General features: G+C 37.9%; 1 protein-coding gene across 1 annotated transcript in view; it reads left to right on the top strand.

Annotated features, from left to right (window-relative positions):
• SNAP23 (synaptosome associated protein 23) overlaps positions 1–17,984 on the top strand; it is a 47,701-nt gene extending 29,717 nt beyond the window's left edge. Inside the window, exons 6-8 of the mRNA XM_043981682.1 lie at positions 14,691–14,849; positions 15,491–15,635; positions 16,208–17,984. Of these exons, the coding sequence (XP_043837617.1) occupies positions 14,691–14,849; positions 15,491–15,635; positions 16,208–16,273 (370 nt within the window). The 3' untranslated portion in view covers positions 16,274–17,984. The remainder of the gene's footprint in view (positions 1–14,690; positions 14,850–15,490; positions 15,636–16,207) is intronic.
• Positions 17,985–20,618: the final 2,634 nt, after the last annotated feature.

The following is a 20,618-nucleotide window of genomic DNA, read 5'->3' on the forward strand; positions in this document are numbered from 1 at the left end:
TACTTGTTCAGTCTCTCTTATTCTTTTCACCGCTTTAATGAAATGTAAGACAAATCACAGAATCAAAGAGTTTTAGAAATTCCCTTTGCACGCCATCTAGTCTTCTTCACTATAGCTGACCACAGATCCCTTCTACATCTAGCTAATGAGTAGTTATCCAGACTTCATTTGGAAACCCACTACTTCCTAATGTAGTTTTTTCTGCTTTTGTATGCTTCTAATTATTAGGAAATATATCCCTATTTTGAGTTAAACTTGACTTCTGGAACTGTCAGGCATCACTCCTAGTTCTGCCCTCTAGGTCTATGTAAAACAAGTCTAATCATTTTCCACATGACAGTGTTTGAATGCAGCTCTGATGTCTCTCCTAAGTCTTTTCTCTAGGCTGTATATTCCCATTTCCTTAGATCTTGAGCCTCTTCACCATCCTCAGTGCCCTAATGTTCTCTAAACTAATCGTGACCTTCCATCCCCATTGTTGATTCCTTTAGTTTTCTGTTCACCAGCACCTCCAAATCATTTCTTGAACTGCTGCTTAGCTACATCTTCCCCATCTTAAACTTACAAAATTAATTTTTTAAAATGCAGTTAAGATGTTACATTTATTCCTATTAAATAAAATCCAGTGTTCTAGCTTCTTAAGATCTTTTTGTATTCTGACTGTTAAGGGCTAAAATTCTAGCTAAACTGTCTAAAATATCTAATGAGTGGTCGCCAATAAATTATAAGCTTTAGCAAGAGTTAGACTTTTAAGCATTTATTAAGGAGAATAAGAATCTGGTAAAGAGAGAGAGAAAGGCCTAGATTCCTATCTATTAAAGGGAGAGCACATTTCTAGCCCCCTTCTCCACCAGAGTCCAGAGGAAAGACCGTGAAACCGAGCGCCAGTCTCTTCCTTCCTCCTCCCACTAGCCCGTGTCACTTCCTGACACCAAAGAAAAGACTCCTGGTCTTGCCCTCAAAGACCTTTGCTTCATGGGTGGAACTCTTCTACAGTAGGTCTCCAGCAGGTGGCGTCATTCCAATCGTTACATGACTTTATAATTAATTTTATTAGTTATACTTCCCAGTTAAATCATACAAGGCCGAATGTTTGAGGCATCCTCTTAGAGACCAGTTTCCAGCTTGCTCTTTACGTCTAGTTAACCATTCCTGAATCCACCTAGCTGTACTCGTATCTAGCTATTATATCTTCATTTGATCAATAAAAGGATGACATGAGAAGCTTTGTCTAAAGCTTTGCTGAAATCTGTTAAATTAAATTAAAGCTACAACAGTCTTCTGATCTGCTAACCTGTTTGGCATAGCTTGTTCTTGATGAAATGATGATGATGATAGCTCCTTGTGATCATTGCTTCCTTTCCCAAGTGTTTCCTGGCATTTTCTTTAATAATCTGTTCTAAAATTTTGCAGGGATCCAAAGTCAAGCTCATAGACTTATGGTTTGCAGACTCTATTATCATCTTAGTGTTTAAGAAAACAGAAACTACCTGTTCTTCTCCGGCCTTTTGACACCTCTTCTCTCCTCCACTTTCTTCTGGAGATCATTGAGAGTGGGTTAGCATTCACTTCTGTTTCTTCTTTCAGGAATCTATCCTTTTAATTATTTTTAAGTCCTTCTCAGCACCTTCAGCTCATTCAGTTCAATTCAACAAGCATTTATTAGGCACTGTTCCAGGTTCTGTGCAAAGACAGAAACAAGACTATCTTTGTTCTCAAGGAGCTTACTGTCTACTAGGTGAAAATAACAAGTAAATATGAGATATATAAAAAAATAAATAAAAAAGAACATGGAAGTAGGGGTTCTAATCTGGGCTTGAGGATTCAGCAAAAGCCTCTTGTAGAAGCTGGTACTTGAACAGAGTCTTGAAAAGACCCAGGGTTCCAAGAGGTGGAAGTGAGGAGGGAGAGGGTATGGAGGAGACAGGCTTGGTAGAGGCACAGGGGCAGGAGATGAAATGTTACATATGAGGAATGGCAAGTAGACCATTTTGAAACATAGAATGGCTGAAATGTGGAGTATTAGGGGATTTGTGTGGAACACAGGTGAAAGCCAGATGTGGAGGACTTTAATTTTCTTTCTTTCTTTCTTTCTTTCTTTCTTTCTTTCTTTCTTTCTTTCTTTCTTTCTTTCTTTCTTTCTTTCTTTCTTTCTTTCTTTCTTTCTTTCTTTCGGTGCAGGGCAATGAGGGTTAAGTGACTTGCCCAGGGTCACACAGCTAGCAAGTGTCAAGTGTGTGAGGCTGGATTTGAACTCAGGTCCTCCTGAATCCAGGGCCGGTGCTTTATCCAATGTGCCACCTAGCTGCCCCCGGACTTTAACTTTCTAGACGAAGAGTTTATATCCAGAGGCTATTGGAAACCACCCAAACTCCTCGATCAGGGAAGTGAGAGGGTATCACTTGTGCTTTAGGAATATCATTTTGGGGCGGCTAGGTGGCGCAGTGGATAGAACACTAGCCCTGGAGTCAGGAAGAGCTGAGTTCAAATCTGACCTCAAGCCCTTGACAATTACTAGCTGTGTGACCTTGAGCAAGTTACTTAACCCTAATTGCCTCACCAAAAAAAAAAAAAATTCTCTAGGAATATCATTTTGAAACCTGGGTGGAGGATGAATTGTAGAGGGTAGAGATCAGAGGTAGGGAGACCAGTTAGGCTACTGCTTCAATAGGCTAGGTGAAAGGTGATGAGTGCTCAAATTTGGATGCTGGTCCTCTAAACGTAAACAAACAAGTGGTCAGATGTGAAAGATGTGGAGGTAGACTTGCAAAAGACTTGGGATCTGATTGAATATGGAGGGGAAGGGATGGATACCATACTTCTCTTCAACCACATTGTCACCTTTTATTTTTTACTGAAATGAGAACAACTTATAATTCATACATAGAAAGAACATTGAAGAAAATGGACATCTCATGGCTCCATAGATATTTCACTTATAAGTATATTGAGGAAATGGTGGTGGAGAGGTAGGTACTCAATGTCCTTATTTCACTTTGCATTCTTTTTCTAGCACCAGTAGTATGGCTTTCCTGGAAGCCTAAGGGAAATGGAGAAATAGCATAGAGCTGAAACACTGTACCCCTAAGAGAAGACTTTCTCCACAGATAGAGTACAATGGAATCAGGGCTCCGAATAAACAATTGATCCCTGAAGAGAATTTGAGCTCCTAGACTGAGGAAGAACTTCTTTGTCTTCTTTTATTACTCCTTAGGCCCTTTGGTCTAACTGCTTTTTCTTCCAGTACACCTGTTCTTTTGTACTCACTTGAGGCTTCCAGCCCCAGATTGTTCACAAAGAAATTCTCTATACATACAGATAATTTCACAGTAATAATGCCAGTTAACCAAGAAAACATTTTCACTATGTTTAGTTCTAGGCTTTCCATTTTAGGAAGGATCTTGTTTAATGCTCGAGTGCCTCTAGAGAAGGACAAACCAGATGAAGTCCCGAGCTGGCCATGTTTATTTAGTCTGGAAAAGTGAAGAATCCAGTGGGAATGGCAGTTATCTTCAAGTATTTGAAGGGCAATCAGGTGGAAGAAGGATTATATTTCTTCCACTAGGGCTCAGAGGGCAGAACTACAGTCACAGCCTTCAGAGAGAGAAATTTAGGCTTGATTTAACTTCCTGATAATTAGAGCTGTCCAAAAGTAGACTGCCTTGAGAAGGAGGAAATTCTTCAATAGAGGTCTTCAAGGAAAGACCAGATGACCATTGCTGGAGTATTTTTTAGAGGAAGAGCCTAATTTTAAGTGTAGGCTCTGCCAGATGACCTTCTGAAGTCCCTTCCAACTCTGAGATTCTGTAACATCTGAATGTGTGCTTCAGGATTTTTTTGGTTAGTTGAATTAGTTGAAACTATGTCAGCAGTGGCTTACTATGATAGGCCATGTACTAGCATGCAGAAATACTTTCACTAAATGGAAACCTATATTAAATAAGTTTTTGGTTTCATGAAGTTCTTTTTTTGTTTGTTTGTTTGTTTTCTTTTTTGGTTGGGCAGTGAGGATTAAGTGACTTACCTAAGGTCACACAACTAGTAAGTGTCAAGTGTCTGAGGCTGGATTTGAACGCAGGTCCTCCTGAATCCCAGGCCGGTGCTCTATCCACTACACCACCTAGCTACCTCTCTTGAACTTCTTTTTAAAGAACTACTGGAAGTGAAACTTTTAAAAAAAATTGCCCCACTGCTTGTTAATCTTTTCTCAATAAGCTTAAGATGTATATTTTAATTACAGTTGCCTTCAAATTGGGAGACTTGACTGTATAATTAACATTAGTTTTAAATAAAGTCTACTTAAGATTAAAAGTCCCAGGATGATCAAATGTTTAATGACCCAATTTATTATACTCCCTTATATTAGTTATCTAATTAAGTAGTTATCAACACCATTTGCAGTCTGTGGCTTCAGAATCTAGTGTGCTGTCATACATCTCAGTTATACATTTATTAAATAGCTACTCTTCATGGAGAAAATGAAATATTAATATAAGGAACCTACCCATATGGTCTTCTTAGAGACATAGGACACATCATCATGTAAGTAAGCTTCCTCTGATAATACTCATTTGATGACCCCCTCTCACAATACAGCCCCACAATTCTTATGGAATTTTTTATTTTTGGAGGTATGTGGACAGATCTGTTGGGAGCTTGGAGAGTCACAGCCTTTCCTCTGCCATCTTGGCTCCACCCAGAAATACCCCACAATTCTTTAAATGGTTCAGCTCAAGTGACCTCCTCTGTTCTACTTCAGTTACATAATGTTATGGTTAAATCTAATCCCATGATGTCTTCAGAATTATCTGTATCTGAGATCTGGAACTTTGAGATTCTAATTTCTAACCACAGCTTATTATCTTTTTAAAATATACTTTTTAATTGATGTCTTTTGTTTTTATGTTACCTGAATGTCCCCCAAAGAGCCATCCTTAAAACAAAACAGAAAAAGAAAGAAAGGGGGAAAAAATTAGCAAAATGCATCAGGACATTGAAATAATCTCATTGTGTGCAGTAAGGCCATAGGATAACACCCAGTTACCCACCTGTACAAAGGAAGTAGACTTTATACAGGACTTGATATCATATTATTTTCTTTCTCAGTGGGTAGGGGAGGGGTGGACAGGATAGAATTTGGAACTCAGGATTTTAAAACATGAATTTAAAAATAAGTAAAGTTAGGGGCAGCTAGGTGGTGCAGTGGATAAAGCACCAGCCCTGGATTCAGGAGGACCTGAGTTCAAATCCAGCCTTAGACACTTGACACTTTCTAGCTTTGTGACCCTGGGCAAGTCATATAACTCTCATTGCCCCACCCAAAAGAAAAATAATAATAAAAAAATAAAAATAGGTAAAGTTAATCATTCAAAAAAAAAAGCCTTTATACATAACTATAAAACTTTAAACTGAACTAAGACTTTTGAGATACCCCGTATTTCACTTTTTGGGGGGGGGGGGAGTTTGGGCAATGAGGGTTAAATGACTTGCCCAGGGTCACACAGCTAGAAAATGTAAGTGTCTGAGGCGGGATTTGAACTCAGGTCCTTCTAAATTCAGGGCCGGTGTTTTATCTACTGCACCACCTAGCTGCCCCCTCATATTTTACTTTTTAACAGTAGGTGGAGGACATCTAGGTGGCATTGTGGAAAGAGCACTAGGCTTGGGTCAAGAAGACCTGACTTCAAATCTGGCCTCAGACACTTATTAGCAGTGTTACCCTGGGCAAGTCACTTAACTTTGCTTGCCTCAGTTTCCTCATATGTAAAATGAACTGCAGAAGAAAATGGCAAACCACTCCAGTCCAGTATCACTGCTAAGAAAACCTCAAATGGGGTGGGTCACTAAGAGTTGGATACATCTGAAACCACTGAACAACAATTGTGTGTTTTGAACAGAGAAATAACATGATACATAGTTGAAGGAGCAAAACAGTAGTTACCTATGTACCATAACTAGGTGGTTCAAAACCATTTTAGATTTTCTGAGAACTAAATTAAATGTGAAGTTGGGGTATAACTTTCAACACTTGATTTCCAATAATAAGCAAAATAAATCTTGTTATTTTGCTGTGACCTGTTCAGAACTGAAAAGTGGTTATTTTGTGCATATTCTGTGCAGAACTTTGGGACTAATATCAGTCAAATGGACTTGTATCTTGAAAAATGAAACATTCTCTAGTTTGAGTACTTTATTATTCTTTTTTTCCTTCCTTTTTATTCAGATTCTCCGACATCAGTTGTTTCTATAAAACAAGGCAGGAATCTAAATGCTGTTTTAAAAATTCTAACTAAACCTTCTCTTTTGCTGTCATTTACTGTTTTATGTATCTCACTCTTACCTAATCTTTTCCTTTCTAATCTGCTTACTAAAAATGAAGATTTAACACCAGAGGCTGGCTCGGTAATTGATCAAAATGAACTTTAGGATGCTGTCTTTTGGCGCAGTCTGAGCTGTTAACCTGCTGTCTAAGGGTGAGGCTTCAATTGGCTATATTTGCATGTGCATGGATATTGTGAGTGGCATTTTGTTGTGATGTGTGGTGGAAAATACCTTTATTTAGAACTATGCCCCAAAAGGCACTAAATTTGATAAAGCCTTTTACCTAGCACTGCTATTAATTAGGCCCACAGGGATAAAACAAAACAAACAAGGAAAAAACCTATATGTCTTAAAATATTTGTAGTAGCTTTATTTATTGAAGAAAAGAAAGGGAAACTTAAGAGGGGTGCCCTTCAATTGGGTAATGGTTGAACAAAATATAGCATATGATGGTAATGGAATATTATTGTGGCATATAATATGAGAAACCTGGGAAAACTTGTCAGAACTGATGCAGATTGAAATGAACAGAACCAAAACTATTGATACAAATAGCATTTTGAGAAAGAACAACTCTGAAAGACTTAAGAACTCTGATCAATGCAGTGACTAACAAGGCTTCCAGGAGGGCCAATGATAAAGCCTGCTAACTATCTCCACACAGAGGTTTATTTGAGTCAAGGTAGAGAGCAAGATAGGCATTTTAATGTAAAACCAATTTTTAATAGTTGGTTTTTTTTTAAATTTTGAATTCCAAATTTCCTCCCTCCCTTTCTTCATTCCCCCTTCCCTAAGAAGGCAAACAGTTTGATGGAGGTTATACATGTGCAAAACATTTCCATATTAGTCATATTGCAAAAGAAAACAGACCAAAAAGGCCAAGAAAAATAAAGTAATAAAAAAGTATGCTTCAGTCTGCATTCAGACTGTCAATTTTTTTTCTGGAGGTGGATAGCATTTTTCATCATAGGTCCTTCAGTATTGTGTAAAAATACACTAGGTCCTTCAGTATTGTGTAAAGATACACTTTTTTTTTTTTAAAGTGAGGCAGTTGGGGTTAAGTGACTTGCCCAGAATCACACAGCTAGTAAGTGTCAAGGGTCTGAGGCCGGATTTGAACTCAGGTACTCCTGACTCCAGGGCCGGTGCTCTATCCACTGTGCTGCCTAGCTGCCCCAAAGAGACACATTTTTAATTGTTATTTTTTTTTTTTTTAGTGAGGCAAGTGGGGTTAAGTGACTTGCCCAGGGTCACACAGCTAGTAAGTGTTAAGTGTCTGAGGCCGGATTTGAACTCAGGTACTCCTGACTCCAGGGCCGGTGCTCTATCCACTGCACCACCTAGCTGCCCCAAAGAGACACATTTTTAAACAGGTCCAATGTAGGGCACTTGTTTTCCTAGACTATGTGTGTTTGGTAACAATAATGTTTTACCTGAAATGGAGAAAAATTTTCATTAGGGACAAGGTAGTGATAACTGTCTGTTCTCCCCAAGTAAAAAGGAAAGACAAAGAGAGTTATTGAAGCACTTTTTAAAAAATGCTAATTGGACACAAGCCCAACGAGAATTCCTGGAACAATTAAAGAGATGAGTGGTAGAGGTAAAATTGGGAAAAGAAATGAGGGGGCAGCTAGGTGGTGTAGTGGATAGAGCACTGGCCCTGGATTCAGGAAGACCTGAGTTCAAATCCGACCTCAGACACTTAACACTTACTAGCTGTGTGATTCTGGGCAAGTCACTTAACCCCAATTGTCCTGCCAAAAAAAAGAAAGAAAGGGGAAAAAAAGAAATGAGAGTGATATAAGGAAATTAGGAGAAGAGAATTAACAGTTAGGTAAAAGAGGCACAAAAAACACTGAAGAAAATAATACCTTAAAAAGACCAGAATTGGCCCAATGGCAAAAGAGCCACAAAAATTCACTGAAGAAAAGAACTTCTTAAAAAAGAATAGACCAAATGGAAAAGTAGGTACAACAAATCCACTGACAAAAAGAACTACTTAAAAAAGCAGAATTGGTCAAATAGAAATAGAGGTAAAAAGTTCACTGAAAAAAATAATTACTTAAGAATTAGAATTGGGCAAGTAGAAACTAATGACTCCACAAGACATCAAGAAATAATAAAGGGGGCAGAGGCAGCTAGGTGGCGCAGTGGATAGAGCACTGGCCCTGGAGTCAGGAGTACCTGGGTTCAAATCCAGCCTCAGACACTTAACACTTACTAGCTTTGTGACTCTGGGCAAGTCACTTAACCCCAATTGCCTCACTTAAAACAAAACAAACAAACAAAAATAATAAAGGGGGCAGCTAGGTGGCACAGTGGATAGAGCACCGGCCCTGGAGTCAGGAGGACCTGAGTTCAAGTCTGGCCTCAGACACTTAACACTTACTAGCTGTGTGACCCTGGGCAAGTCACTTAACCCCAATTGCCTCACTAAAAAAAAAAAAAGAAAGAAAGAAGGAAAGAAATAATAAAGCAAAGTCAAAATAATAAAAAGAAGAAAATGTAGAATATCTCAACAGAAAAACAACTGACCTGAAAAATAGAGGAGAGATAATTTAAGAATTACTGGACTACCAGAAAGCCAAGATAAAAAACAAGAGTGAAGACCTAATATTTCAAGAAATTATCAAGGAAAATTGCCCGTATATCTTAGAACCAGAGTGTAAAATAGAAATTGAAAGAATCCACCAGTCAACTCCTGAGATCCTAAAATGAAATCTCAGAGCTCCCAGGTCAAGGAAAAAATATGGGAAGCAGCCAGGAAAAAAACTATGCAAATATTGTGGGGCCACGGTCAGATCACACAAGATTTAGTAGCTTCCTCCACATTAAAGGACTGGAGGACTTGGAATATGATTCTGGAAAGCAAAGGAGCTAGAATTACAAGCAAGAATAATCTACTCAGCAAAACCATGTATAATCCTTCAGGGGGGAAAATGGATATTTAATGAAATAGAGGACTTTTAAGGATTCCTGATGAAAAGACCAGAGCTGAAGAGAAAATTTGATATTCAAACATAAGACTTAAGAGAAGCATAAAAAGATAAACATGAAAGAGAAATCATAAGGGACTCAATAAATTTAAACTGTTTATATTCCCATATGAAAATATGATGCAATGTATCTTCTAAGAACTTTATCATTATTAGGGCAGTTTAAAGTTATATAAACATAGTTATGTAAACATAGACAGCGGGCATGGGTGTGAGTGGATTATGTTGGAATGATCTCCAAAAGAAAATGAAGGAGGTGAGAAAGAGGGATGCACTGGGAGAAAGGGGAAGGGACAGGTAGAATGGGAAGATTTTTTTCATATAAAAGAGGCATGTAAGGAGGAGCTATTATAGTTGAAAGTAGGAGTGGTGGTGGGCAAAGCTTAAAGCTCTGTCTCACCAGAATTGGTTCAAAGAGGGAAGAATATATACACACAAACATACACGTGTGTATACACACACACACACACACACACACACACACACACACAGAGTTGTATACAGAAATCTATTTTACCCAATAGGGAAATAGGAGAGGAAGGGAATAAGAGAAACATGGGAGGGGGGATGATGAAGGGGAGGGCAGATTAAAGGAGGCAATGTTTAGAAGCAAAGTAGACTTTTGAAGAGAGACTGGGTAAAAAAGAGAGAAAACAGAAGAAAATGGGATAGAGGGAAATAAAAAGTTAGTAATCATAACTGTACATATTATTGGGATGAACTAACCCATAAAATGGAAGCAGATAGCAGAATGGATTAGAAACCAGAATCCAGCAGTATGTTGTTTAAGAGACACATTTGAAACAGAGACACACAGAGTTATAATAAAGGACTGGAGCAGAATCTAATATTCTTCACCTGAACTAAAAAGGGCAGGGATAGCAATCATGATCTTAGACAAAATAAAAGCAAAAATAGACCTATTTAAAAGAAATAATCAGGGAAACGAAATTTTGCTAAAAGGTACCATAGACAATGAAATAATATAAAATATTTTTACATATTTATCTGATGAAGGCCACATTTCTCAGAAATATAGAGAATCAAGTCAAGTTTATAAAAATAAAAGTCATTCCCCAGTTGTTAAATGGTCAAAGGATATAAACAGAAAGTTTTCAGAAGGTGAAATCAAAACTCTTTATAGTCTTATGAAAAAAATGCTGAAATCACTATTGATTAGAAAAAGGCAAATTAGAACAACTCTGAGTTACCACTTCACTGGAGGGGATAAGAGGAAATAGGTACACTAATGAACTGTTGGTAGAATAGTGAACTGGTTCTACCATTCTGGAGAACAATTTGGAACTACACCCAAAGTGCTATAAAACTCTGCATACCATTTGACCTAGGTCAGTATCTCAGAGATCAAAGACAAAGGAAAATGTCCTATATGTACAAAAATATTTATATCCACCATTTTTGTGGTGGCTCAGAGTTGGAAAATTGAAGGGATACTCATCAGTTGGGGACTGGCTAAAAGGTGTGGCATATGATTGCGTTGGAATACTATTGTGCTGAGAAACGATGAGGGAAATCACTTCAGAAGAAACATGATAAGGCCTATATGAACTGATGCAAAGTGAAGTGAGAACAGGGAGATCATTGTGCACAGTAACAGCAGTGTTGTAATGAGGACCAACTGTGAAAGACTTGATTCCTCTAATCAGTACAATGACCCAAGACAGTTTCAAAGGACTCATAATGAAAAAATGCTATCTACCACCATAGAGAACTGATGAACTCTGAGTGAAAATTGAAGTATCATTTTCTCACTTTTTTTTCAGTGTAGCTAATATGGAAATATTTTGCATAATTTCACATGTATAATGTACTGCTTGCTTTTTCATTGGGTGGGGGGAGGTGGTAGGAGGGAAGTAGAGAATATGGAATTCAAAATTTAACAATAAAAGAACGCTGAAAATAAAAATGAATTGCTTATAAGAAGAGTACAGTAGTATGAAAAAATGAGTCATATTTTAAGAATATCAAGAACCAAAGCTTGAAGTATACATCTACATGTCAGTTTTCTTTAGGAGTGAGATTGAAACGGCATATTTTGATCCCTTTAAAGTTCTTAGATTCTTCCTTCAGTAACTTCCTCCTCCTCTCTCATCATCTTTTTTTAAAAAAGGAATTATCTCATGATCCTGATGTACTTATTGGCTGATTACTTTTTTTTTTCTTTTTTAGTGAGGCAGTTGGGGTTAAGTGACTTGCCCAGGGTCACACAGCTAGCAAGTGTTAAGTGTCTGAGGCCGGATTTGAACTCAGGTACTCCTGAATCCAGGGCCGGTGCTCTATCCACTGCGCCATCTAGCTGCCCTGGCTGATTACATTTTAACTGAAACTCTAAATGTTAGGAAGTCACATGTTTCCATTTTGAGAGCACACATTATCTTGTTAAAGGAATTCTTAGTCTTAGTAAGGGAGTGAGGGAGGAGGACAGATGTGAGACTCTTTTTATGCAGAGGGAGAGGCTTAGTGAAGATGGGTCCTGTAAATTATAATAGGTCTACTCAGTTGACACTGAAAATTGGCAGAAGCAGATTTAGATTCGGTATATGGGGAAAAGTTCTTAACTCTCAGTTGTATAAGAGCGGAATGAATTGCTTCAGGAGATAGTAAGTTTCCAATCACAGGAGGTCCTCAGGGTATAGGCTAAATAACCACACATTGGAGATATTTTGGAAGGGATTGTTATTCAACTACAGATTGAACAAAATAATCTCTAAGGTCTCTTCCAACTCTGATGTCAGTCATTACACATTTAAATCAGTAGATGTGTATTGAGTGACTGACTTAGGACGTTGTAAAGGTAAAGCAGATTCAGTTCTATAAATTGACCTGAGGAGAAAGGAATGTTGCATGTTCTTTCCCCAAACATGGCTCCTCACTTTGGAAGAGAAGTTGGCTGAAACTGCTGGAGGGCTAGGGAGTTCATAGAAAAACCCATGTTCTTTAATCACTCATTTAATCACTCACCCTGATATCTCAGGTTTCATCTAAATGGACTTTTCTAGCCCTTAGTCTTTCTTCACTTCCTTTCCTCAAAACAGGCACCTCTTTTATCTGCCCCACCTTTGACCCAACCCCAACCCCAGGATACACACACACACACACACACACACACACACACACACACACACACACACACACACACACAATGTTTTCTGCCATATTTGAAATTATTTTGGTTTTTAATAATTGTTCATGTTATATTCTCCTCATATGCCTATGCTTTTTATATTATTTTTATCTCCTATTATGTAGTTTCTGTCATTGGACTATATCTTTTTTTTTTGCGGGGCAATGGGGGTTAAGTGACTTGCTCAGGGTCACACAGCTATTAAGTGTCAAGTGTCTGAGGCTGGATTTGAACTCAGGTACTCCTGAATCCAGGGCCGGTGGTTTATCCACTGCGCCACTTAGCCAACCCCGGACTATATCTTCTTTAAGAGGGATATTACTGTACTTAATACTTTGGCCTTAAGGGGGAGATCAAAATAGGTTTCAATTAGACTCCTAAAGAAAATTGGCATTTAGACATATATTTCAAGCTTTAATTCATGATATTTTTAAAACATGATTCACTTTTTTCCATACTATTCTTAAAACGAGCACATTGTCCCGAAGCATAGATATTACATCCATTTAAGATAAAATTATAGTTGCCAGAAATGAACCTCAAGTTGTACATTTAGGCTTAGATGTACTATGCTGCCTTAATCTCTTCTCTGCTTATGCCATTCCTCATTGGATAATAATTTGGAATATACTAAATAGGACAAGACTCTCTCCAGAAACTTCCATTTCTTCTTTAGACAAAGCAAAACCTCAAACATTGTATACCAAACCTTGCTGGGTCGTTGGGAAGACCAAATGAGATAACCCATGTAAAGCTCTTTCTGAAACCTATAAAAGCTTTATATCAGGATTTCTACCCTGGAGTCAGTGTCAAAGAGTTAGAAAGTTTTAAGTGTTAGCTATATTACTCATTTTTGTAAAGGCCTTTATATAGACTTCACCAGTTAAGAAGCATTTTATTAAGCCCTATCTCATCATTCTGAGGTGCAGGTATACTTTGACAGACTGTCAGTGAGTCCCTTCTAAAATAGATGGTTTTATAAAAGATTTTGCTTTCAGATGTAAACTCCTCAAGAACAGGAATTTTTTTATTTTTGTATCACCAACAGCTAGTGGTGTTTCTGGCATATAGTTAATGCTTACTAAATACTTATTGATTGATTAGGGAAAACAATAGGATCAGGAAGAATACACTATTACATTTAAAAACTTCAGCCAAATAATTTATCCCTTGTAACTGGTGTTAGCAGTGTAGCCAACTCCATGATTCATTCATTGACTTATTGTCTAGTTTGGGATTAATAATAACTAATATTTGTATAATGCTTTAAAGCTTGCAAACAGTTTTCATACCATTTATCAATTCTATCTGCTCACCTATGAAAGAAAGCCTGGTGTAGTGAAAAGAAACATTGAACTGATAATCCTGGTTTCAAGCCTTAAATTCTGCTGCTGATTATCTGAATGACTTTGTGCAAGGCATAACCTCTCTGGCTTTAGGTTTCTCTTATATAAAATGAGGAAGCTGGATTAGCTCAAATGGCAGTCTGAGTCCGTTTCCTCATCCATTCTTACTTGGCAATCTGTACATTTTTCACCTATCCCGTTTATCAGGACTACTTATCCAGCTGAAATATTCCATGACCATGTTGGGGTATCATTTAATATCTCCTGAACATTTCACTTCAACAGAGGTGAAGGACAAACCAGTCGATTATATCACTTGTTATGAGTTCCAGTAAAAGTTTGGTGGAAGGGGCAGGTGGGTGGTGCCCTGCATTTAGGATGACATGAGTTCAAATCCAGCCTCAGACACTTGACACTTACTAGCTGTGTGATCTTGGGCAAGTCACTTAACTCTCATTGCCCCACAAAAAAATAATTTTAAAAGTTTGGTGGAAAGGAAGTTGAAAATGAGTGTTAGTATTATCTTGAACTTATCTGTATTCTTCCTCTTTCATGTTATGGATGGTCTAGATAATCTAGTCTTAATAGTTTTCACTTTTTTCTGCCACGTGCCAGGGTGATTGATCTTCTTAGAGGTGAGACCCTCACTGGTTAACCCAACCTTTCAGAGTCATCTCCCTTTATAACTTGTGGATTCTCATGAGAATTATGAATGACATGTTTGTACATTATAGTGGAATGTTAAATGCTTGGAATGTCAAGTATACTCTAATGCTGCTTTACTTGGCTGTACCAATGATAGGGCAAACTAAACGAGATGTGGAGTCTTTCACTTGATTGCCTCTCAACTTGACTTAATATCTCTTCCCTTTTTTTGTGTAGGTCAACAAATTTTGAGTCTGGCAAGGCCTATAAGACAACATGGACTGAAGGCGGAGACAATTCACCTGGTAATGTGGTTTCTAAGCAACCAGGCCGTATGACAAATGGTCAGCCTCAGCAAACAGCTGCAGGAGGAGCCAGTGGTGGATACATTAAACGGTACAGCTGTCCTTCCAACAGTTTTCCCCATTTCTTTTATTTATTTTTTTTCTTTTTCTTTTTTTTTAATCTTTTCCCCCCAATTACATGTAACTTCATTTCTTTTATCTGGGGACATTTGCTAGAATAACTTTGCATGAATTCTTAGATGGCATTAAGGTTGCTTTGCTAGAAATTTGCTTTTTACTACACATGTACATGAAAGAGATATTGTACTCTTATCTATTAGTTATTTGAGTTTCACTATTATTAATCTTTCAGAAATACCACTCACAGGGGCAGCTAGGCGGCACAGTGGATAGAGTACTGGCCCTGGATTCAGTAGGACCTGAGTTCAAATGTGACCTCAGACACTTAACACTTACTAGCTGTGTGACCCTGGGCAAGTCACTTGACCCCAATTGCCTCAACAAAAAAACCCAACAAAAAAAGAAATACCACTTACTTAATATGTACTACTTAATGTTTGCCTATAATGAAAAGACAACTGATGCTAAAGAGTGTTGAGGATGCAATTTATTAGGCTCCCTTTGAAAATGAAAAGTTGGCTTCTCATTTTCAAGAAGCCAGTTCTGGCAGTCAGACGGTTCTTTGGGGCATTCCACAAATCCTGTGGTAACATTTAATTGTTTCCATGATAGGATAACTAATGATGCCAGAGAAGATGAAATGGAAGAAAATTTGTGTCAGGTGGGAAGTATCCTGGGGAATTTGAAAACCATGGCCATAGACATGGGCAATGAGATTGACTCTCAGAACAAACAAATAGACAGAATCACTGAGAAGGTAAGATTCTCAAAGCTTCTCTTGTCTCCTTTCTTCCATAGTAGTCACTTGGGCATTTATTAAACACCTGGCTTGGTGCTAAGGAAGATCCCAATAAGATATCATCTTTAGAGCATAAAGGTTTGATGGGTAGGCAATAATAACAATTATAAACCAAAATAACAGCATATAATCAAGGGCCAAATTGTGTGATTCAGGTCCTTAGAGAAGTGGGGGCCAAGTAGTAGAAGAAGGAGAAGGGACTTGCGAGGATAAGATTTGTATTTCTAGAGAGAAAGGGAGAGGGGCATTTTCTGTTGAGGAAAAAAGTAGAAATATAGGCATTGAGGTTGGAACCCCCAAGACTGAGGGTAAGCCGGGTGGCACTGAAGGATATCTACACATATACATATATATATATGTACTTATAAACTTTGTGAGATTATGCTGCCTTATTCAGGAGGAATCTCTTCCATGCCTCTCTGGCAAAGATTTGGACTGTGAAACAAGAATAGCACAGTTCTTTCAAGTGGCTTTTCAGGTTTACGATAATCTGACATGTACTTGGACTTTTTTCTCCCTCTCCATTTCAGGCTGATACTAACAAAGATCGTATTGATAATGCCAATGCCAGAGCAAAGAAACTCATCGACAGTTAAAAGATGCTGCTGCCTTCATCTGGGAATTCTTTCATCTGCTACATCCTCCAATTTTTCCTGAATCACTACCTTTCAGTGTTTGAAATTTCTTTGTCCCAACAACCCATTCCAAGCAAAAAGATGGGAAGAAAGGATCAAAGGAGTGAAACAGATCCCTGCCATTTGGTTTCAGATTCTTGCTCTTTTCCCTTGTGAGCAGATTGTTATAAACCATTCAGTCTTCCCTTTGGGGCTCTCCTCTTCAGTACATAGGCAGAGGTTGTGTTGCAAACTCTTAAAATTGTTATCCTTCTTGTTCCACTCCAGCAGACTTTTGCTTTCAGGATTTTTGAGCATTGCCAAAGACAGCAACGGAGGAGGGAGAGTGTATATGCTCTGGGGTGGGGTAGAGAGGGAATGTGTGAGGTTTGGGAGGATTATTTGTTGTTGCTTCTGTTATACCAGTAAAAGTTCTGCAGACCCTAACTACATTGAAAAGTTACATAGAGAAAATGTCTAGTCATATCCCATCCCTTTTTGAAAATAATTGGGTTCATTGCCAGTTAATATGACCCAATCTCTTGGTGCCCCCAGGAAGCTGCCTGTGACCCTAGAAGTTGCAGAGCATGTGCCTATCTGTATTGGTAGAGGGGGTTTCCTTTCTTGGGAGCTCCCTAAAAAGATAAAGTCACAGGTCCAGGAACAAAAACAAAGTCCTTAAGGTAAGGGTAGTAATAAATAACATGTTGGCTATTTGTTTTTGAAGATTATGATTCTTAAAATTATAAAACCTTAAACATACAGAATAGTCACTTTTCTTTTTAATAAAGGAACTGAATTTTTCTCCAAATGTTTGCTATACAGACATGTTTTGTGATCCCAGTTCATGCTGCACTTTCCAGGAACACTTTGCCTAAGTTTATGGTTTAAAAAAAATTATGTTCCCATTAGGCTGCATCCTTATTAACTGATCATCTCAGTATTTATACCATTTGGGGGGAAAAATTGTATATAATTTGCAGGTTAAACCGACATTTCTTTAAAGAAAGGATGACAAATTGGTTAACAAATTGTATAAAGTGAATTCAAGTTTACCTTAACGCCATGAATTATGGTGTGGTTTTTTGGGAAGGGTTTTGTTTTTGGAGGAATGGTTTAGGAGTTGTAATAAATATGACCTCAAAAAGTAGTTGGGTTGCTTTGATATCTTTAGAACTCCCAACTTTAAAACTTGTTACCTTTCTCCACTATAGTAGTCTACCCATTCTAGGCTATGCTTATTTCTGTTCAGCTAGAAGTGATCTAGAAAATCATGAGCTTGGCCTAGTTATTAATGAAGAAAAATGTGATTGCACTACCTTTTTTGGGGGGAGGGGGGGGTGGGTATGTTTAACTTTATCCATCATCAGATTTGGATCTTCAACATTACCTGAAGGCTTATATGAACAGATCATAATATATTTGTGCCATTTTCATTAATACCAACATATGCATATCAGCTGTTTTTTCTGGATTGGCTTTCCATAAACCACAGCCTGACACTTGCAATTTTGTACCTGACCAGTAAAACTGTTCTCTCCAGATAGTAGGAATTCTTTGTCGTCACTATTTGAGAAGTAAGTCAACTCAACTTGTAAAATTAAGAAAAAAGAGGTCTGTAAGTGAAGAGCCAAGTTGAAGCTGCCGTTAGAATGATCAGGTTTTCATTAATAAAACAAAATTGTTTCCCTTTTATGTTTTTTTTTCTTTTTAAGATTACTTTGTCTGATACTTATTTCTCCAGACTATGCTTTCTTTGAGATTTGCTCAGTTGGTATTAGTTGAATTAAGGGCTACATATTTTGTTTACAAGAGGTCTAAATCAATTGCTGCTGAAAAAAATCCAGATGAATTCGTTCTTTCTGTAATAGTAATGTATGATTACCTCTTTTTAAATGTAACCCATTAGTTTGTTGCTCTGAGGTTAAAAACAGCTGCAAATTTGGTAGGTCTTTTTCTTTTTCTAGTGTCTTTGCTATTAATAGAAAGGAGTGTCTTATTCTAGCTTTCCTGAAAGACTATTGCAATCAGTTATAGTCTGGATCAGACCCATGCAGAATTTACCCGATGCTAACTTTATCCACTTACCTACATAATTTAGAGGCTGTTTAGAAAGTGCTTGTTGCTTCGAAAAATAAAACCCGATATATAAAGTGTCACAGGAAAAATACTAAGGACAAAGTCATTTTTTTAATGGCAGGGGAAATTGATTCCATCTTCATGCCTTTTAAAAAAGGGGGAGTAAAAAGATTGAAGTGGGGTTTAGGGAATAAGCACCCTAAGACAAGGTACTAGATAGAGTAGGGTCCAGGTACAGTGGGGAGAACATTCAATTTGGAATCAGGAATAGCTGAATTCAAATCCTGCCTCTGACACTGTGACCTTGGGCAACACCTCAGCCAGTTTCTTCATCTATAAAATCAACAGCACCCATGTGAAAACAAATATGATGCATAGAAAGCGTTTTTCAGACTTTAATACACTATATAAGCACTAGCTATTAAAATAGCTTTCTCCTATCATATGAGCTGAGGGCAGAGCTGTCTTTGGACTCACCCAGTAGTGCCTAGCATTGTCCCTACCAGGTGCTCAGAACTACTTATTACTAAATGTTGTTTTCATGGGCTGCCTCTTCCACTCACCATTCCTAACATTTCCTAGCTTATATTTTTAGGATCAGAGATTTGGGAATAGGTCTGTTTATCTTAGTCTGATTCTTCTCTTCATTGTACTGGCACATCAAACATTTGAGGCACAATACCCAGAAACCAGTGTGTATAGGAAGAAACACGAGAGGAAGATAATATACTTACTCAGCTTGTGCCAACGTTACACCCACTATGGTAAGAAAAACAAGTTCCTTGCTTTTTAAATATAAAGACAATATTGTTCTCTTCCTCAAATACGTCAAAATACATATTGCATATCACATGATAGCATTTTATTTCAACATCAAAAGATGTACTTTCATTGTGGCCACTCCCCTCTATCAGCAGATCAAAACCATTCCCCAAGTTTTAGTAGACTTCTTCATGAAATATCATGGCCAATTTAGTGATAAGCTCCAAACTGGACTACAGACACAGAATCTGTAACCAGTCTATTCAGGAATGTCTTTCATCCTGGCAGGATCTACTAGAGCTTGTGCTCTGCTTACAGAGCATTTAACCACCAGTGCCTGTCACTGTGAGCAGATGAGGCATCTGAATAAGCCTTCAGTAGAATTATATTTTTGCTGGATTATATAGAAGACAATTGAAGTCTTACAAAGAAAGAGTTGCACAAACCAGAAAAATACTGTCTTGACTCCTCAAAAGATTCAATTTCAGAAGCTTTTGCAGTCTCCCACTTAGGCTTTATGGTAAATTCAGTGCTTTCTTTCTTTGCTTGGACAGAATGGTGTACTGGTTTTTCAGTTTTCTCAGTGACAATTTTGATGTGAGGCTCTGTGGTATAAATGGAAAATGCTAGACTTGGGGGAGGAAACCTGGGTTCAAATCCCAGCTATGAAACTATTAGCCATGGACCTTGGACAAGCTGCTAATCTGTTTCTTCACTGGATTGAGTCCAACAAGTATTTGCTGAGTGTCTTTATGTAGGCGCAAAGCACTACTAGGTCAGAGAAATGAAAAATACCTGTCCTCAGTACTTGTCATGTCTGCCATGCCGGGCTGTTATGAGGAAAGTGCTTTATAAGCCTTAACATACAGGTATTACTTTGATTTGCCAGTTTTAGTGAGACACTTAGGTGACGGTTCTTGCTAAGGACATAAAGTGTCTCAGCTTACTTTCATTCTCAACTGAGCTGACCTTTGATTAGGTTTGAATCACTTCTCCCTGGAACTGTAGCACTTGCCCAGTGGTAGAACCTTTCAGTTTAAACAAAGCTTGGGCAGAACCCTTGCAGTAGAATTCTCTAAAATGATTTTCAATGTCTATTACCATAAGACTCATAAAGACAATAAAAACAAAAAAATCCTTTGGTGTTTCATGGTCTCTTGCTGCAGTTTGAGACACACTGCAGTAGCCTAATTGGTCTCTGCCTCTTGGGGAATATCTCCTTATGGATCCATCCTTCATACAGCTGCTAAAGTAATTTGTCAAACTGTGTCTGTTACTAAGACTAAATATGAACTCCATTTTGGCACTTAAATTCCTTCACAAGCTCTCACCTATCTTTCCAGGCTTGTTCCACATTGTTCCCCTTCAAGCCCTCAGGTCCAGACTGACTGATGTGCTATTTTTTTTTTGTTTTTTTTGTTTTTGTCTTTAATGCCTCTGCCACACCCCCCAAAATGACCTTGGATTTATTTGTATTTGTTCTCTT

Source organism: Dromiciops gliroides, chromosome 2 (genome assembly GCF_019393635.1).
Source record: "Dromiciops gliroides isolate mDroGli1 chromosome 2, mDroGli1.pri, whole genome shotgun sequence".
NCBI lineage: Eukaryota > Metazoa > Chordata > Mammalia > Microbiotheria > Microbiotheriidae > Dromiciops > Dromiciops gliroides.